The sequence below is a fragment of the Aethalodelphis obliquidens genome, unplaced genomic scaffold, assembly GCF_003676395.1.
Source record: "Aethalodelphis obliquidens isolate GAN/ISIS:26980383/991018 unplaced genomic scaffold, ASM367639v1 scaffold52, whole genome shotgun sequence".
Classification (NCBI taxonomy): domain Eukaryota; kingdom Metazoa; phylum Chordata; class Mammalia; order Artiodactyla; family Delphinidae; genus Aethalodelphis; species Aethalodelphis obliquidens.
Window position 1 is genome coordinate 5413443 of NW_020837996.1, and position 16381 is coordinate 5429823.

General features: G+C 45.6%; 1 protein-coding gene across 2 annotated transcripts in view; it reads right to left on the reverse strand.

Moving 5' to 3' along the window:
- The window catches only part of DOCK2 (dedicator of cytokinesis 2), a 407498-nt gene that overhangs the window by 338162 nt on the left and 52955 nt on the right, over window positions 1-16381 (reverse strand). For both annotated transcript variants that reach the window (XM_027084336.1, XM_027084335.1), the window contains exons 10-18: window positions 15585-15720; window positions 13433-13508; window positions 11590-11666; window positions 10877-11002; window positions 9533-9657; window positions 4028-4126; window positions 2263-2335; window positions 2047-2150; window positions 90-273 (exon numbers count right to left, since the gene is read on the reverse strand). In XM_027084336.1, the coding sequence (XP_026940137.1) occupies window positions 90-273; window positions 2047-2150; window positions 2263-2335; window positions 4028-4126; window positions 9533-9657; window positions 10877-11002; window positions 11590-11666; window positions 13433-13508; window positions 15585-15720 (1000 nt within the window). The remainder of the gene's footprint in view (window positions 1-89; window positions 274-2046; window positions 2151-2262; window positions 2336-4027; window positions 4127-9532; window positions 9658-10876; window positions 11003-11589; window positions 11667-13432; window positions 13509-15584; window positions 15721-16381) is intronic.

The window sequence follows — 16381 nt, forward strand, 5'->3', positions numbered from 1 at the left end:
ACACACACACACACACACACACACACACACACACACACACACACACAAACACACAAACACACACACAGAGCTATCAATGTTTCCGATACCATTCTGGGTGAGCTTTGTGGAGCACACCAGCGTAGAAATGCAGAATACATCCCGGGAGCTGAAAGAGAGCCCCCCAACACTGCTGGAGCTTCGACTCAAGGTAGCCCCCTTGTTTTCCACATGGTGTCGGTAAGAAGGAAGAGTCAGGTAAGCACTGGCATCCTCCATCTTCTTGCTGTCCCCCTGGAAACAACACCTTGGTTACTTCCCCAAGCCAAGGGTATGTACCCAATGCTACACAGAGTTTGCAGTGGCCAGATTACACACTGTAGGTAGAGAGGATCAGAAACAGTGAGGGACATCATAAGAGGAGCAGTGAACATCAGCTGGTTAGGTAAGGCTGTTTTTCCACAAAATAGGCGAGAACCCAAGGTTACGTTAATGGGAAAGGGGTTGATCAACCAACCACCTGAAGGCTCTGTGGACTTCATTAATGGCACAGAGGGAACTGAAGATTCCCAAACAGGATATTTTAATTCATTCTAAGTTTTATAAGATCTTAACACAAACAAGCCCACCAGCAGGATAAGGAATCGGCTTAAAGAAGAAGTTAACAGCAAAGGCACTAGATTCTGAAAGTGATGGTATTTAGACCCTCTTCTCCCATTCACATGCCTGTGTCATTCTGGACACATTCCTTGGTCTCTCTGTGTCTCATTCTTCTCATGATTAAACTGAGAATTAATCATATTACCTACTTCTAGAAATCTGGAGCAGACTAGATGGCATAATGCATATAGAACACTTAGTAAAATGACAGACACATAAGTCCCTTGGCATGCTGAAATGAATGACTAGAGGTAGGCATTACAGCAGTCAACATTTACTGAGCCCTTACTCTGCACTAGATGCTGCACTAAGTGCTTTGTATGCCTTAGTTCATGTCACTTAAGCCTCACAACAGTTGTTACTGTTGTGTATACTGTTATCATCTCCAGTTTACAGATGAGGAAACTGAGGCTTAAGGAGGGTGACTAAATTGAAAACTGACTGCAACTGGGACTCTGCCCCCAATGAGTTCACAATCTTTTAAACCAAGAACTACCTTGACACATCAAAACTGAGTAAACAGAGCCTGTACAGAAGGAAAAGGGGTGTTCTGCAAAAGCCAAAGAGACTCAGAGAAGAGTACCCTGTTATGAAGCTTTGATGAGGCTGTGTTTGCCATGCAGACCACAGGCAAAAGGGCAACTCCAACCTCCAATGCTGAGAAAGTCAAGGGCAAGGGTTTGATCCCTGTGCTGACCACTTAGGCTTTGCCCTGTTTCACAGCCATACCCTTTGCCTCCAGCCAGGGGCTAGCTAGCTATGTGCCACTGTCACAGGAGTGGTTGTGGGAAAGCGTGCATGTAAGATCAGGAAAATACTTCCCCACTTCTAGAGAACAGTGCAAGTCTCATGACGTAAAAATAACAGCAGCGGCCCTCTATACTCTTTTACATGGTCCTTCTGCGTGGGTCATCTTATGGTCATAAACACGGCCATCACCACTTAAGGAAAAGGAAACTGAGACTCAGCAAGACATGGGAGATGACTCCGATTTAGTCAACAGCAGGATCAGGACCCTAAATTGTGATATTTTTTTCCATTAGCTACAGTGAGGAATCTCTCAAATATTTCTTGCTGGTCTTCTGTACATCCCACAGGTGTCTTAACAGAGTCAAAGCCCACTCTGTATGTAACAATAACCTTCCATTTCCTGAGAATTCCACGTACCCATCAATGTCATGCTTACATGCACTGACTCATATAATCCTCACAGTTACTCACTGAGAGCTCACAGATGAGGACACGGAGGCCCAGAGAAGTTACGACTTTGTACAAAAGGCCTCACAGCTGGGAAGCCCCTATGTGTGTGACTCTGGGGTCCCTGCTCTTAATTACCAAGCCATCCTGCCATCTCCCCCTCACTTCCTGCATGCTCCCCACTGCAGAGTTAATACCAGCTCATGGTACCTTTAGGACAACCAAGTCATGGCATCCGTCATGCAGAGTGGTCCCATCTTCCTTCATCAACTTCACATAGGACATGGCAAAGTTCTTTTCTCCTTTATCCTTGGCTGAAAATAGCATTGTTGAGGTCAGGAAAAAAAAAGATACTTGGGCCACCCAATGATCCCACCCCTCTCCCCTTAGGGGTTTTGCAGAGATGCCATTTGGTTGGGCACTCACATTCCAGGGATGACCGATGTCGAAACATGAATCGCAGGTGGATCCTCTGCATGTCTTCAATAGGGACAGCCACCTCAATAGGCAGAAACCAGAGCTCAGGAGACAATGAGTTAAAGAGCCCTCCCCACGCCACCCCGCCCCCCGCAAAAGGCAGCCTGACCATTTAACTTAGAGTGCTGCGTGCTGATTTATTACCCAGCCATCAAGCCTGATGAACTGTAAGTACATTACATAAGAACTGGCTATGAAGAGAAAATAAAGTTCCAAATGTAATCCATTTGGCAAATTGCATTCCCAGCCAATGAAAAGAGATCTGTAAATTATAGTGAGGAAACATGAATCTCTCCAAATTGATATAAAAGTCACATAACTTTAGCACACGATTTAATGCACTGCAAACTGCACAGTGCACATTTTCCTTACACACTCCAGGAGTCTGGGCAGTTGCAGCAGGGCTTAGAAAATTAACAGTGCCCATTAGGGGGCTTGATGGGGGACTGTCATTTATGTAAATTAATAAAAATGCTTGAATCCAATCATATTCGGGAAAATCCTAGGCCTCATTCCCATCTTTGGTTTTTCCTCCAAGGACACTGGGCCAAGACAATCACCCCTTGGTCACCCAGTGTCACTGTCCAGTGAGTGGTCTGCTGTACCCTTGACTGAGGTGCTTTTGGCCTGTCTCTGGACTATCCCACCTCCCAAAGCCCCACAGCGATCCCTGTATTATACAATTCAGGCCCAGACAGAGAAGCTTAGCTACCTGTGAGAAAAACCACTCATTTTCTGTGGATACTTTCTGCTCCAGAAAATGAAATTTGAGCCCAAAGAGGTCCACCACTTGTTTGTGTGTCTCAGAGCACAAGAACTGAGAGTCACATGGGCAGCTGTTGTCCAATTCATTCTTTCACTGCATATTGAATCAATACTATAAGCTACAATCATGTGAAGCACAGGCCATGCTGACATAAGGCACAGTCCCACTCAAAGAGCTCATGGCCCACACAGGGCAACACATAATTATCACCATGTGATGAGGGCTAGCAAAGAGATATAACTGGGGTACAAGAGAGCACAGAGAAAACAACCTGGTCCAACAGCTCTCTGACCCCAAAGCTGGGTAGGTCATCACTTTTAAGAGAGTGAGTACAGGGAGACCCACTGAGGAAAACAGGAATATAGGTGACAACACAAGAACCACTGAGGTTTGAAGAGCTACCTCTGAAAGGGAAGTCTTATGAATACCTTCAGTTTGGGTTCAGAGCACAGAGTGAGTAAAGACTGCTATTAATTACAAGGCAGAGACATCTGAAGCTGTAATCAAGCTTCACTGTCCACTAAATTAATTCCGAACTCCACTTCCAATGCATGATATTCCCTTCTGCTTCAGTGTGACAATCTGGTAATGCAAATATTTGTGGTTAATGCCACTTCCATCTGAGGTACCCTCCCAACGGTGTACCTACCAGGTATTAAATAGCTTTTTATAGCCTCACATTTGCTCCCAAGCTCTGTCACTCCTCACTGCTGAGTAAAACGACACAACTTGATGTCTTGGGCACAGTCCGCAAGATCACCTGACAATGCCATGGTGGCTATAGCTGCCGGGCCGCTGAAGGGTGATCAAGAGGACCGGGCAGTCGCCCACTGGGCCACTATTTCCACTGCCTGACACACCACCAGAGACATGCTAGGCTACTGTTTCAGATCTTAGGGAGTCTTAGAGTCCCCCAACTATTATCATCATCATTATTATTATTATTACCTTGACTGTTTCCATCCACCGTGGCTGTTTGACTTGATAGTACACGACGGACCGATATTCATTCATAGGTTTGTCCCCAGCTCCCACGCAAATTGCATTCTGACCCAAGAAAAATGAAAAGAGAGAAAACACTATAGAATTGCCATTTTCTATGCTTGGGCAATTTTGGTCCCGAGGCCAAGGCTGGCCACAGGGCCTGGGATAACCCTGCCTTCTTTAAGCCTTCTGCCAGGTACCCTTCTACATTACAGATTTATACATGAATGTGCCAGGCCCTGGGAGCGACAGCTGCTTAACTATAGAAATTCTATTACTTGCATTCTGGAAACCACTGAAGCGCAGCAGGAGCTGACGTGGCTGCCCTATTGTCAACGGTAACCAGCCTTGGAGCAGCTGCGCGCTGCCAGTCTTATTAATTCTATTTGTTTCCCACATCTGAATTGCACAAAGTTACCAAACAGGCTCAGATCAGCCAAGCAGCAGCCCGTTCCGATGGATTTCTGATGCTAACACACCCAGGTGCTGGCGGGAGCTGGGCAAGCGGAGGGAGCTTGGGTTTCAGACAGACACATGGGCAGAGGGGGCTAAAGGAGCCCACAGCTAGGGAGCATCTTCCAGGTACCAGGCCCACACTAAGCACTGGGATACGGGCATGAGTCAGAGAGTAAACCTGACACGAGGGCTCACAGTGTGGTGTAGGAATCATTATATGAGCAGACAAATCACTAGGCAATGTGAAGTGATGACAGATATATGTATCCAGTTGTCCGCTGGTATCCACAGGGGCTTGGTTCCAGGGCCCTCCCTTCCCCGCCACTGATTAAAAAAAAAAAAAAAAAAAAAATCCACAGATGCTCACATCCCTTATATAAAACAGTGTAAACAGTGTAGTACAGTTGAACTTCTGCATCTGCAGATGCAGAACCTGCAGGTACAGAGGGCTGACTGTATAATACTATGGGGCACCGAGAAAGGACACTTCAGTGTCCCCTGAAGACTCAGGGACTATTTCTTGGAGGTGATGACAGTTGAAGTTCTTGAAGAAAGGTTCCAAGTTGGCTTTGAGCAGAAACACAGGAACGACATTCTGAGAGAGAGTGAGCACAGAGCAAGCATACCTACATAGGATATTTATTCTTAAAAAATCACCCTCAGAGTAACAAGGAATTACCTTGCAATAGAGTATGCCAACCCCTAATTCTACCTCTGTGCTCATTCCAGTTGTTTGGCCCCAAAACAAGATCTAAGGTAGGGTCACTCAGAAGGGGCCTAAGTTCAGTTTTTCTACCAGAACAAGAGATTTCAACCTCAAGTCTTCAGAGATCTAGGGACATGAGGATTGGTTTTGCAGCCCCAAGCCCCCAAACCACAAAACTGTGTGCCTCTGGGCACTTTTATGGTGAGAGAATCCATGACTCTCACTAGATTCCATCAGATTCTCCAGTGGATTCCCCACCAGGCTGAAGGACCAAAGCTGGCCACTCTGGGCCCCTGGGAAAGCAAGCTAAGCTGCGGGAAGGATAATTCTGTCCCTCTGTACTTCTGAGCTATAGGGAAAGAATGAGTTCAGTTTCAATATTGACTGATGCTACATATGGTCAGATCAAACCCATCTGAAAATAAGGCTACAGCATCCTTTCAAAACTTATCTCTGAAAAAACAAGGACAACCAGGGAACTGCAAATGAGGGAAGACATACAACTCTCTTTTCAATGGTATGGCGCCTTTCAGAACTTCTTGAGGTGCTGAACTAAAAACATGCTTCCAAAGTTGTCCTAACCATTTAGAGAGTGCTTTGTGTCCAGCATTATGCTAAGCCCTTTACACGAACTGCCTCACTCAATTCAATCCTCACAACCGCCTCTGACGATTACTGTCATTATCCCCATTTCAGAACTGAGTAAACTGAGACCTTGAGAGGTTACATCACTTGCCCCAAAAGGTACCAACGCCCGGACTACATCTCAGACCCTCTAATTCTTTGCCCAGTGTTCCCTCTGTAACAACCTAGATGCCTTCCAGCCTCCTAAGATTTATAGCTAGTGACAATGATGGGCTTAACATTTCTGTAGCTCAGCTGAATCCACATAGCTTATAAAAACTGAAAATACACATGTATCTGTGGTGAAAGTAAAGCTGCTGTACAACATGCAGCTGAATCCCACAAAACTATCCTGATGATGAAAATTTTTGATTGCCTAAAGCTGGAGAAAACAGTCTCAGTATTATTCTGAGAAAGACCTAAGACAGCTCCCTCCCTCGCAACACTTCAGAGATAAAACCGAATGTCGCTGGGTGTGTAGAAAGAGCATTGTGACCAGGGATGGGGCCGGTTTTCAGGAAAATATAGCTTTGTGCTTGTCTCCAGTGAACCTATTCAATAATTTTCCCTATTGTCCACCCCCATGGCTCCCTGTTAACAACGAGAGCCCCTAATTGGCTTCAGGTCAGTAGAAGGAAGCCTGGAAATTTTAAAGCCGACTTGGCCTTGGTGGACACATTTCAGCAGGAGGAAAAATCAGGCTCCAAACACAGGTCTTGTTTACCTCGTAGGAATCACCTGAGGAATAAATGACACCAGGGGTGTGAACGCATTTCGAGAGCCAGGAAGTGCTTTAGGCTGACAAGGTCGGTCTTATCATGGGAAGATGTCAGTTGGTGTCCACGAGGCAGTAACCAAGCCTGCGACAGCTCTACCTTTCTGGTAATAGTGAACTTCGATGAACACCTGTTATGTCAATTACCTCAGCTGGCATTCACAAGAGTAAGGTGCCACTGCTGGTCTCAGTTTCAGACAGAGTCTCCTAGGCGTAGAGAGATTATGTAATTTGCTCCAGGTCATCCCGCTAATCAGGGCTGAGCTGGGCTTTCGGCCTGGATGTCTGGCCCCAGAGGTCATGTCTTAAGCACTACACAGCACTGCCCCCCATGCCCTACCTCCAGCCCTGTAACCTGGCTGGTCTCAGAAGAGCAAAGGTCTCTCAGCCCGGCATCTGAGCATTTTTACTTCTTGAAATTGCGTTAGGTATCCCCACTGGATTGTCTGTTTGACCCCCTCAGATCCTTTCCAGGGCTTTCCTGCAGTTGGTCTGCTTTTCCTAAATGTTACCTCCTTCCTGTTGCTGAGTATTTACTACATACCGGGTGCCTTACACCTACCATTTTGTATAAACAGCAACCCCACAAGGAAGAGATTATTATTCCTCTTTTATAGACATGTAAACTTGCCCAAGATCACACAGCTAATAGGAGGGGAGGGTGGGATTTGACTGCTGTCAGTCTGATCTCAGAGCCCAGCCTATTAGCTTCTCTGCTATGGGTCCTCCTAAGCAAGGTCGTTGAGACCCCAAAGTGAGCCAAGGACAAGTCTAACCTACTCTATCCTCCGACCCCACTCTTCCTAGGAGCGGGAGGACAAATCAATACCCCTAAAGGGGACTGTTCCCACCAACATCAAACAGGAACGTTTAAGTGTGCTGCCTGACACTTAATTAGGCAGTAATATTTATTTCTGCAAGTAGAGAAAGAAAAGCCTCCCACAGGCTTCCTTAGCAATTTTCAATAGTCAGTCAACTGAACTCCCCCTAACTTCCCTCACAGATGAAACTGCAAATTATCGCTGTGCCCCACAGTTACCTCTCCATTTCTGCCCCCAAATTCCTGCCTATGTATTCATCTTTGATAAGTGCGTCTGTTCAGCCTGGTTGGGTGTGACACGAAAGGATGGCAGAGTCGGAAGTACAAATGGTTCAGAAACGAGATAAGAGGTCTGCTTTCCCATTAACCGTTCCTTCTAATTTGTCCTTCGGCAACATCGAGGGCAAGCACATCAGCGTTTTAAAAAATGAGGCTGAGGTTGAAACGTTCTCCAACAGGTAGTTGGATAAAAATGACTTCAGGGCTTCCCTGGTGGCGCAGTGGTTGGGAGTCCGCCTGCCGATGCAGGGGACGCGGGTTCGTGCCCCGGTCTGGGAGGATCCCGTGTGCCGCGGAGCGGCTGGACCTGTGGGCCATGGCCGCTGGGCCTGCGCGTCCAGAGCCTGTGCTCCGCGACGGGAGAGGCCACGGCGGTGGGAGGCCCGCGTACCGCGCAAAAAAAAAAAAAAAAAGACTTCAAAGCATGGTCTATGCATTGGTGAAACCCAATTTCCCTTTCAGATAAAAACCCTCTGCTCTTCCTTTGTGTTTCTTTGAGCAAAGTGTCTCTTACTTATTTTATTTTTCAGAAAAGTTTCAAAATCCAACAAAAAGAGGATTAAGTTAAATCCTTGGATTTTGCTCAACTAGATATTAATTAATGGGACCAGTCTTTCCGAACAAAAAGGTAATTGCGATGATTTCTTTAAATTTAAAAAATAATTATGACTCTTCCCAGAATTTGATGGGAGTGGTTATTAGCCTCATTTTTTAAATGAGAAATAAATTGGAGGATTTTTTTTTAATGTACACGCATTAGAGTGAAGTGTTTAATAAGAGGGACTGGAACCTGAAATCAAACCCCATCTCTGCCATATACTAACTTTATGACCCTGGGAAAGTTGTCTCACTTGACAAAGGTTTAGTTTCCCCCTTTGTAAAAATGGGGAAAATAACAGTAATGCAACCTACTTATCACAGTGCCTAGCAGGTAGCAATGCGTCTGTGAATGCCAGTTATTCGTAGGTAGAGGGTAGCAAAACCTGCCTGAGCTCCAGGCCCCCAGGCTAAAGCAGAAGATCTATCAATATTCACAGCCCTACCCTCCGGTGCTATCTGATCACCTCCTGCGGCCTAAGAGGAATATCTGCCCACGCTGAAACTTCTGCTGAGAGCTGATTTTATTTTCAGCTAAGTACTCTGAAAGGAGAAATTGAGAAGCAAAACCCTCCCACACACTGGACACAACTGCTGACAACCTTAAAGGAAATATAAGTAAATAAATGTAAACACACATGACAAATATTGTACAGGACATATGCTGTATAAATATAGCAATATGCTTTGCATTCTTGAATTCACTCTGCTGGCCCTCTGGAGACCAATTTACGGATAAGGCTTTCCACCAGAATGTCTGGCTGAGTGCTAGAGAGTTAGATTAAGTGTTGGGAATGTCTGTTTTGAGGACATCCTGAGTCTTCACACCAGCCCAAGGCTCTGTATTGATCCTTTTTCTTGCCATGGAATTTTGCCTGAATAAACCAGCTCAGGTTTCGATGAGAACAACATTTTAACTGTGAAAAGCTAACCTATAAACTGAGGTGCCAAGCAAAAAAAAGAAGAGGTCATGAAAGGAAAGGAACAGACACTGAAAAGCCAACTGCTTTGGTGTAAAGAAAGAACAACACCAGGTCTTATTACAGGCTACTGTGCCAGCCAAGCTCTAAAGGTGTCGATCCCCTTACTCAACACCACCCCGCAGGCCCCTGGCATTTAGAGAGCAGGATCGGGAACGGGAAAAGAAAATCTTTATGAACAGAGGCACCCTAGGGGAGCCCTGTCACCCAGAGCAACAGCAGGGTCCCTTACAGGAAGCGTTTTGCCATCCTCCGCGCACACACACATGATCACTTCCACATTCCTCTGAGTGGTCTTGTTGTACTTGTCAAAGTCACCTTGTAAGAGAGTGATGTAGATGTCGTTCCTGACGTCCCCTGTGGCACAGGGAGAGAGACAACAGTTGGAGTCTGTGTAGCAGGAGAGGCACTGACTAGAGGGCGCGGGGAGTTGGGGAGCGGTGGAAGTGCCACACCTTGTCTGTTAATGAAGTTAAAATCAGAACGATTTGGAAAAGCATTTTTACTTCATCAGGGAGGCTGGAGCAGTAGGTAACAAGAGGATGGAGGAACAGTAGGAAATGAGTTGCAAAAAGGGAGGTAGGATGGTCACCACTGGCCGTATTTTTTTCTCCATTAAAAATCATTTAATTTTCATCCTCTAGTGACACCTTCTGGGAAGGCAAAGGCAAACTCCAATTGGATTGATCTTGGTGCATGAATAACAACCACAGATGGTTCTCTCCGCAGATCTCTTACTGTGCAGAAGCAGACAGAATGACTTTCTGTGTCCGAGGAACATGGATGGGGTGAGGGACGAGGTGTGGAGGGTCTTCAGGAATGGGGGGGTGAGAGCTGAAAACCCTACAGGGGAATGCACAAGGGACTGATGTCTCAGTGAAGCAGGCATAGATAAATTACACCACCAGTGGACCACCATGCAACTGTGGACAGAAGGGGTAAGTCAGCGAGAGTGGTTATGGACACAAGTCCTAGACTCAAGTTTAAGGCAAAGAGGGAAGTTTCAAAAGAGTGCTATCATGCAGTCCCATTTACTTTCTTTTATTACATACACATTTGGAAAATACGTATCATGGTTACTTCTGGAGACAAAGATTTGAGAGAGCTTTTAAGGTTTCACTTTAAATCTTTTCATGCCATTTGGACATTTTACAATGAGCGTGGACTCTTTTGGTAATAAAAAAATAGCTTAGCAATTTAAGAGAATGTCAGTATTCACCCCAGAAGGAGTGAAATTATTCCACGTGTAGTAAAGTGGAAAGGATGTCCATGATAAATTATTAAGTGAGAAGTGAGCTGCAGAACGCTATGTAAAGTATAATAAGTAATGGTATATGAAGTATATGAAGTGTGGTTCCCATTTGTGGGGGGGTGGGTGCATGTGTGTATATTTATGTGCTTGTGTTTATTATGTGAATGCATAGAAGATTTCTGGATATATAACAATTGTTTTCAGTGGTTACCTTCAGAGAGAGAAATAGAGAAAAGCAGTAGAAAAGAAGTAGTTGACTTTTTAAAAAGAAAATGGATCACACTAGCTAGACCACCCCCAGCCCCGCCCAGGGGGAAGGAGAACCTGGCATGATGATCTCCGGGAAGCCCAGCTTCCTGGCCACCACGGTGGTCCTGTCCACCAGGTGTGGGTAGTCCTTGCGGATCTGAATGATGTCACCCACAAGCATCTTCATGGTCACCCAGAGGCCTGGAAGGGAATGCTCATGGTGAAGAGTCAACTTCAAGGTGTTCCCTCAGCCTCACCCTCCCATCATCTCTCCCCTTGGTCTCTCTCTGGAGGAGACCATGGAAGCAGAGACAAGCGGCCACAGACGCAGTGACCCAGCCCCGGGGGAGGATGCAAGGCAGGATGCAGAGGGGCTCTAGAGCAAGACACCTCCAACTTAAATCCCACAGGTTACTTCTGGCAGGATCAACTTCTGCCAAATCATTGCACCCTTCTAAACCCAGACTTTGTAAAGTGGGTTTGATACCATCTATCTCACAGGACCGTGGGAAGGATGAAATTGAACAAGGAAACATTTTACAGTGCCTGACACATAGGAGATAGGCTATACCAATTCCCTTCTTCCTTCAGGCACTAGGACATGCCTCCTTCTGCTTCCCATTTAGAGATTTCCAGCTCTGTAGATCACACTCCCCCATTCCTCACAACGGTCTGTCTGGAAGGAAGGCTATGTTTCCCAGGGTTTAGGAGTTTGATCTGTTTGCCACAGAATCAAGGGATCTCAAGCTGAAGTCAGGCCCAGCCCACTTGGCCTGTTGGCACTCTACCTTGCCCTCCGCTGTCTCCCTTGGAGGCTGTGACTTTGCCCAGCAGGCTGTGCAGGAAGTCATTCTCAGCTGTCACCCTAGAAAGGAAAAGAGAGCACAAAATACTTGCGTGGTACCCCCATGGGGTCCCTACCTTGTGGTTCCAGGAGCTCCAGAAAGCTGCCCCACCCCTCCATACACCTTAGGTGAAAAGTGAGCCTGCCCATGTCAGCTCAGAGAGTGTACCTGCCATCAAGAAGCACATCTCTCTTTTTCACAGAGCAACATGGCTCTGAAATTTGGGGAATACCAATGCTACAAGTAGAGGCCATTTTTATTCCTAGGAAAACTCTTAAAAAGGAAGGATTCCCAAGCCCTCAAAATGAGCTCAGCAAGGTGGAAAAGGCTTTAGCTGCTCATACTAAGTCCTAATCCCATGACTTAGAGTCACTGACCTCATTATCTGTAACAAAACACCATCCTCCTTAGACAAACGAGGACAAAGTTCTGAAACTACGGATCTGGCTTTCTCAAACTTGTTTTAGATCAAGGAAAGGATATTCACCCTCCTCACTACCCTCCTCTAAAGTCATGGATATTTCCACCCGCAAGAATTAGGTTCTGATTTCCTGTTATATGCTCCTGATACGCTGCTGCTTCACAGCTTCATGGTCCCTGTCATACTTAGTCTTTTGTTCATTTAATTCTGCATCTAAACATAAGCTTCAGGAAGAAAGGGCCACGTCGACCTTGTTCCCCACCTCATCCCCCCACGCCTGGCACAACGCCCAGCCCTCTGCCAGCCTTCAGTCAAAGTCCGTTGAATAAATAACATCTGATGAACGAATAGGTGAGAAGCTGGTTGGTTTTTTGTTCACCCCAAATTCATAGTTCATCTAAGGGTTCAATCTTGGTGGTGTACATTCAATAGGTTGGGACAAATATATAACAACATATGTCCATCCCTCCCACACTCCTGATAACTACTCATCCCTTTGTTGTCTCCATAGTTTTGCCTTTTCCAGAATGTTATATAGTTGAAATCATACAGTATGTAGCCTTCTCAGATTGGCTTCTTTCACTTCTAATACACATTTAAGGTTCCTCCACGTCTTTTCGTGGCTTAATAGCTCATTTCTTATTAGTTCTGAATGGTATTCCATTGTCTTGAATGTACCACAGTTTATTTATCCATTCACCTACCGAAGGACATCTTGGTTGCTTCCAAGTTTGGGCAACTATGAATAAAGCTGCTATAAACATTTGTGTGCAGGTTTTTGTGTGGACATATTTTCAACTTCTTTGAGTAAATACCAAGAAGCATGATTGTTGGATCATATGGTAAGAGTATGTTTAATTTTATAAGAAACCAACACACTGTCTTCCAAAGTGGCTGCGCCATTTTGCGTTCCCACCAGCAATGGGTAAGAATATTTGTTGCTTCACATCCTCACCAGTATTTTGGTGTCGTTAGTGTTCTGGATTTTGGCCACTCTGATGGGTATGTAGTAGTTATCTCATTGTTGTTTTAATTTGCATTTCCCCGATGACATTTGATGTGGAACATCTTTTCATGTGCTTATTTGCCATTTGTATATCTACTTTGGTAAGGGGTCTGTTAAGGTCTTTGGCCCATTTTTAAATTGGGTCATTTTCTTATGGTTGATTTTTAATAGTTCTTTGTATAAGCTGCTTGGTTTTGAATGCCTCAGCACTGAGACCATCATTCTCAACCTGCCCTCCTCCTGGGAGGTCCTACCTGGGCTATCATCAACTCAGGGAATCAGTTCACCCTGCTTTTGTGTGGCCCTCAGTCAGAAAGGATGTGGTTTCAGAGAATGGAAAGAAATGGGAAATCTCTCACGGGTGAAAAGGGATGAAGTGCTGCTTTTCTTCATCACTCTCTGCTTTCCCCTTGATGATGTCTGTTATATCCATAACTAGAAAGAAAAGAGAAATGAATTAATGGTTTAAGCCCCCTTGCTCCCAGGAAAGGGTAAGAATGGGATGAGCTTGTAGGGCAGGAGGCTGGGACAGGAAAGCCTAAAAAGGCAAGCAAGCCAGCATGAGACGATATACAGACAGCAAGGATTCATTACAGGCAACAACTGGCAAACGCCTCTGGGCAAACCGGGCTGGGAGGTCAACAGTCAGGGAAGCATCCAAGAACCCAGGGCTTGGCAGAGGCCAAAAGGAAAGAGTCAGAGCCGTGCTTATGGAATTAATTAGGTTTGGACCTGACATATTTGTACTGGATGTTTACTGTGCTGACAAAACCCAAGCGCGGTGGCTCCCTGTGGCATCTGAACACTTATTCACCCTCTTTTCGTAAACGTGCTCATAGGCACAGACATGTTATCTGTGGATCCTTGAACCCTGCATTTCCAGAGGGATCCTCTGAAACTTCTTAAACCAGCCACTGAAGGTCCATAAAAAACCAAGGTAAAGAACTCCTGCACTAGAGCAGGGATTATAGAAACGGGGGCAGGGGGAGGAGCACTGAGACATGCTAGCCAAATAGAGCCAAAACCCTGGTAGCATGAAATTCCTCCAACACTCCAGGCCCCAGTCAGGGAGCCATTAAAACTGCTTGGGTAATAATCAACTAGTGATTGCATCTAGCTCAAGAGAGGAGGTACGGAACTGAGAGAAGGAGGGGAAACTGTTATTGGAACCTGACCAGCATCCATTCTCTCTGATGAACAGAACCCTCCCTTGCCCATTCTCAGTGAGAATGATTTGGGTAGAACCATCTCCCTCTGGCTCCAGAGTTTTTCATACTGTAAATTCAATTGAGTTCCTGGATCCAGCTATGCCTGAAGCAATCTATTCCTAAACCTTTCAGTTACACCAGACTGCTGTCACCTGAAACCAAAAGAGAGAGCCAGCTACACCTGGAGACAAAGACACACTTTGCAGTAAGGCTGAAGGACCCTCACTGCCTTAACAGGGACATTGTGATGCCAAAAGTGTCCCTCATATAGAATCAGAGAATTTAGACCAAGGCATGGATCAACCAGGTCCAAGTCCCTCATTTTGCAGATAATGAAACTAAGGCCCTGGGGAATAAGCTTGTCCAAGATCGCCTAGCTAGCTAGCTAGCAATAATGCTAAGCTGAAACACCAGCTGGCTCAGTATACGCTAACTTCTTCCGCTTCGCCACTTTGCAAGCAGTGCCAGGGGACTCACTGGACAGCCAGCTGGTTTGTGATAACAGAAGATCAGGGTGTCCTGAAGTGAGAAACCTGAAACACTGCGTTTAGATATGGTATACAAGGATTATAAATGGTACACAACTAAAATGTTATACTTTTAAAAAAAGAAGTAAAACTCGCATCTCAAATTGCTATTTCCACAGGTATTTAAATTGTCTTTTAAGAAAAAAAATGTACTTCAGTTTAAATACAGAAGGTTCCTTAAGAGGAAATATATTGGGTAAATAATAGTGCAAGTGATAGTGAAATATAACAGAAACTGTAAAAGTGGGACAAGAATGACGAGGTCTTGGAAACCCCCGAGGGAGTTACGGCTTGGAAGGAAGTGTGGAGGTGCCGCCGCTCTCAAGCAGCCTCATTCGGTTATGCCAGCTCTCCACACGTCCACTTCCAGCTGGAATTTCTATGTGTGGTGGGTGACTCATTCTGTGTAACTGCATTTCCTGCCCTGGATATTTTTTTAAAAATGATTTGCTCCTCATAATTAGATCCCACCCATATTGTTCTTCCTTTTTCACTGTGCTGGGGAGTGAAGGTGCCGACTGCTCAGACTGCACTGTGGTCCCAGCGCTCTGCTCCAGACACGGGGATTCCATCATTCGCCGTCTTCATCATAAATCTAGACTTAGTTGCCAATCATTTTGATTTAGTCACAGGAAATGTAGGTATTAGGGGGTGTCTGGCCTAAGTTTTTGAGGGGGGGAGGGCAAGGAGGAGAGCGAAAGAAAAAAAATCTTCAAAATTCGGTCATATAAAATGTGCACTCCAGTAACAGTTAGTGCTGTGTGGTGTGTCATTACCTGCCACCCCAAAAGGCCGCCTCAGTCCCTGCGTGCATTTCTTTGTGTGCGTATCCTTAAGATCCATCTTCCCAACTCGGACTATTTGACAAATCAAGTAAATTTTATCCCTGTTGAGGTCTTTGTTTCCAAGATCCTGTAAGGCAGGAAACGAATAGTTACACACCATGTGTCTAATGAACAAAAAGTAGAAAAGCAAACTCAGTAATAGTAAATTCTGGGGGTGGGGGGAGGTTGGTGCTTAGCACTTAGCATCCATGGACCAATCATACAGTTAGTCCTGGGAAAGGCGGAAAACAAAGCTATCACCCCCGTTTCACACATAAGAAAGGTGAGTTTTGGAAAGGAAATTGGCTGACAGGGCTCTGGTGTTCAATCCCAATTCTTCCACCTCAAACTGATGGGAAGAGAAGGATAGAGGTACAGTATCAGCTGTATAGGTAGCCGTCTCTATATACCAGCTGATGTATCCAAAAATAGCATTTGCTGCAAATGACTCCATCCACCTGGTCATCGCTCAGCACCTCTGAGGGAGAAGGCAAAAGGAGGAAGGAAAAATCCTAACAATCACCGTTTACTGAGCACCTAATGCATGTATATCACTCAGGGTTGGGTTGTTGTGACACCAAACAACCCCAATATCTGAGCTTCTAACACAACAGGGTTTATTTCCAGCTCAGGCTACCGGTCCAGTGCAGATGGGCGGGGGCTCCACTCACTCACTCTGGGCCCCTGGCTGCTGGAGGATCTATCCTGTCACAATAGGCGCACTCACTGTCCCCAGAGCAGGGGAAGGT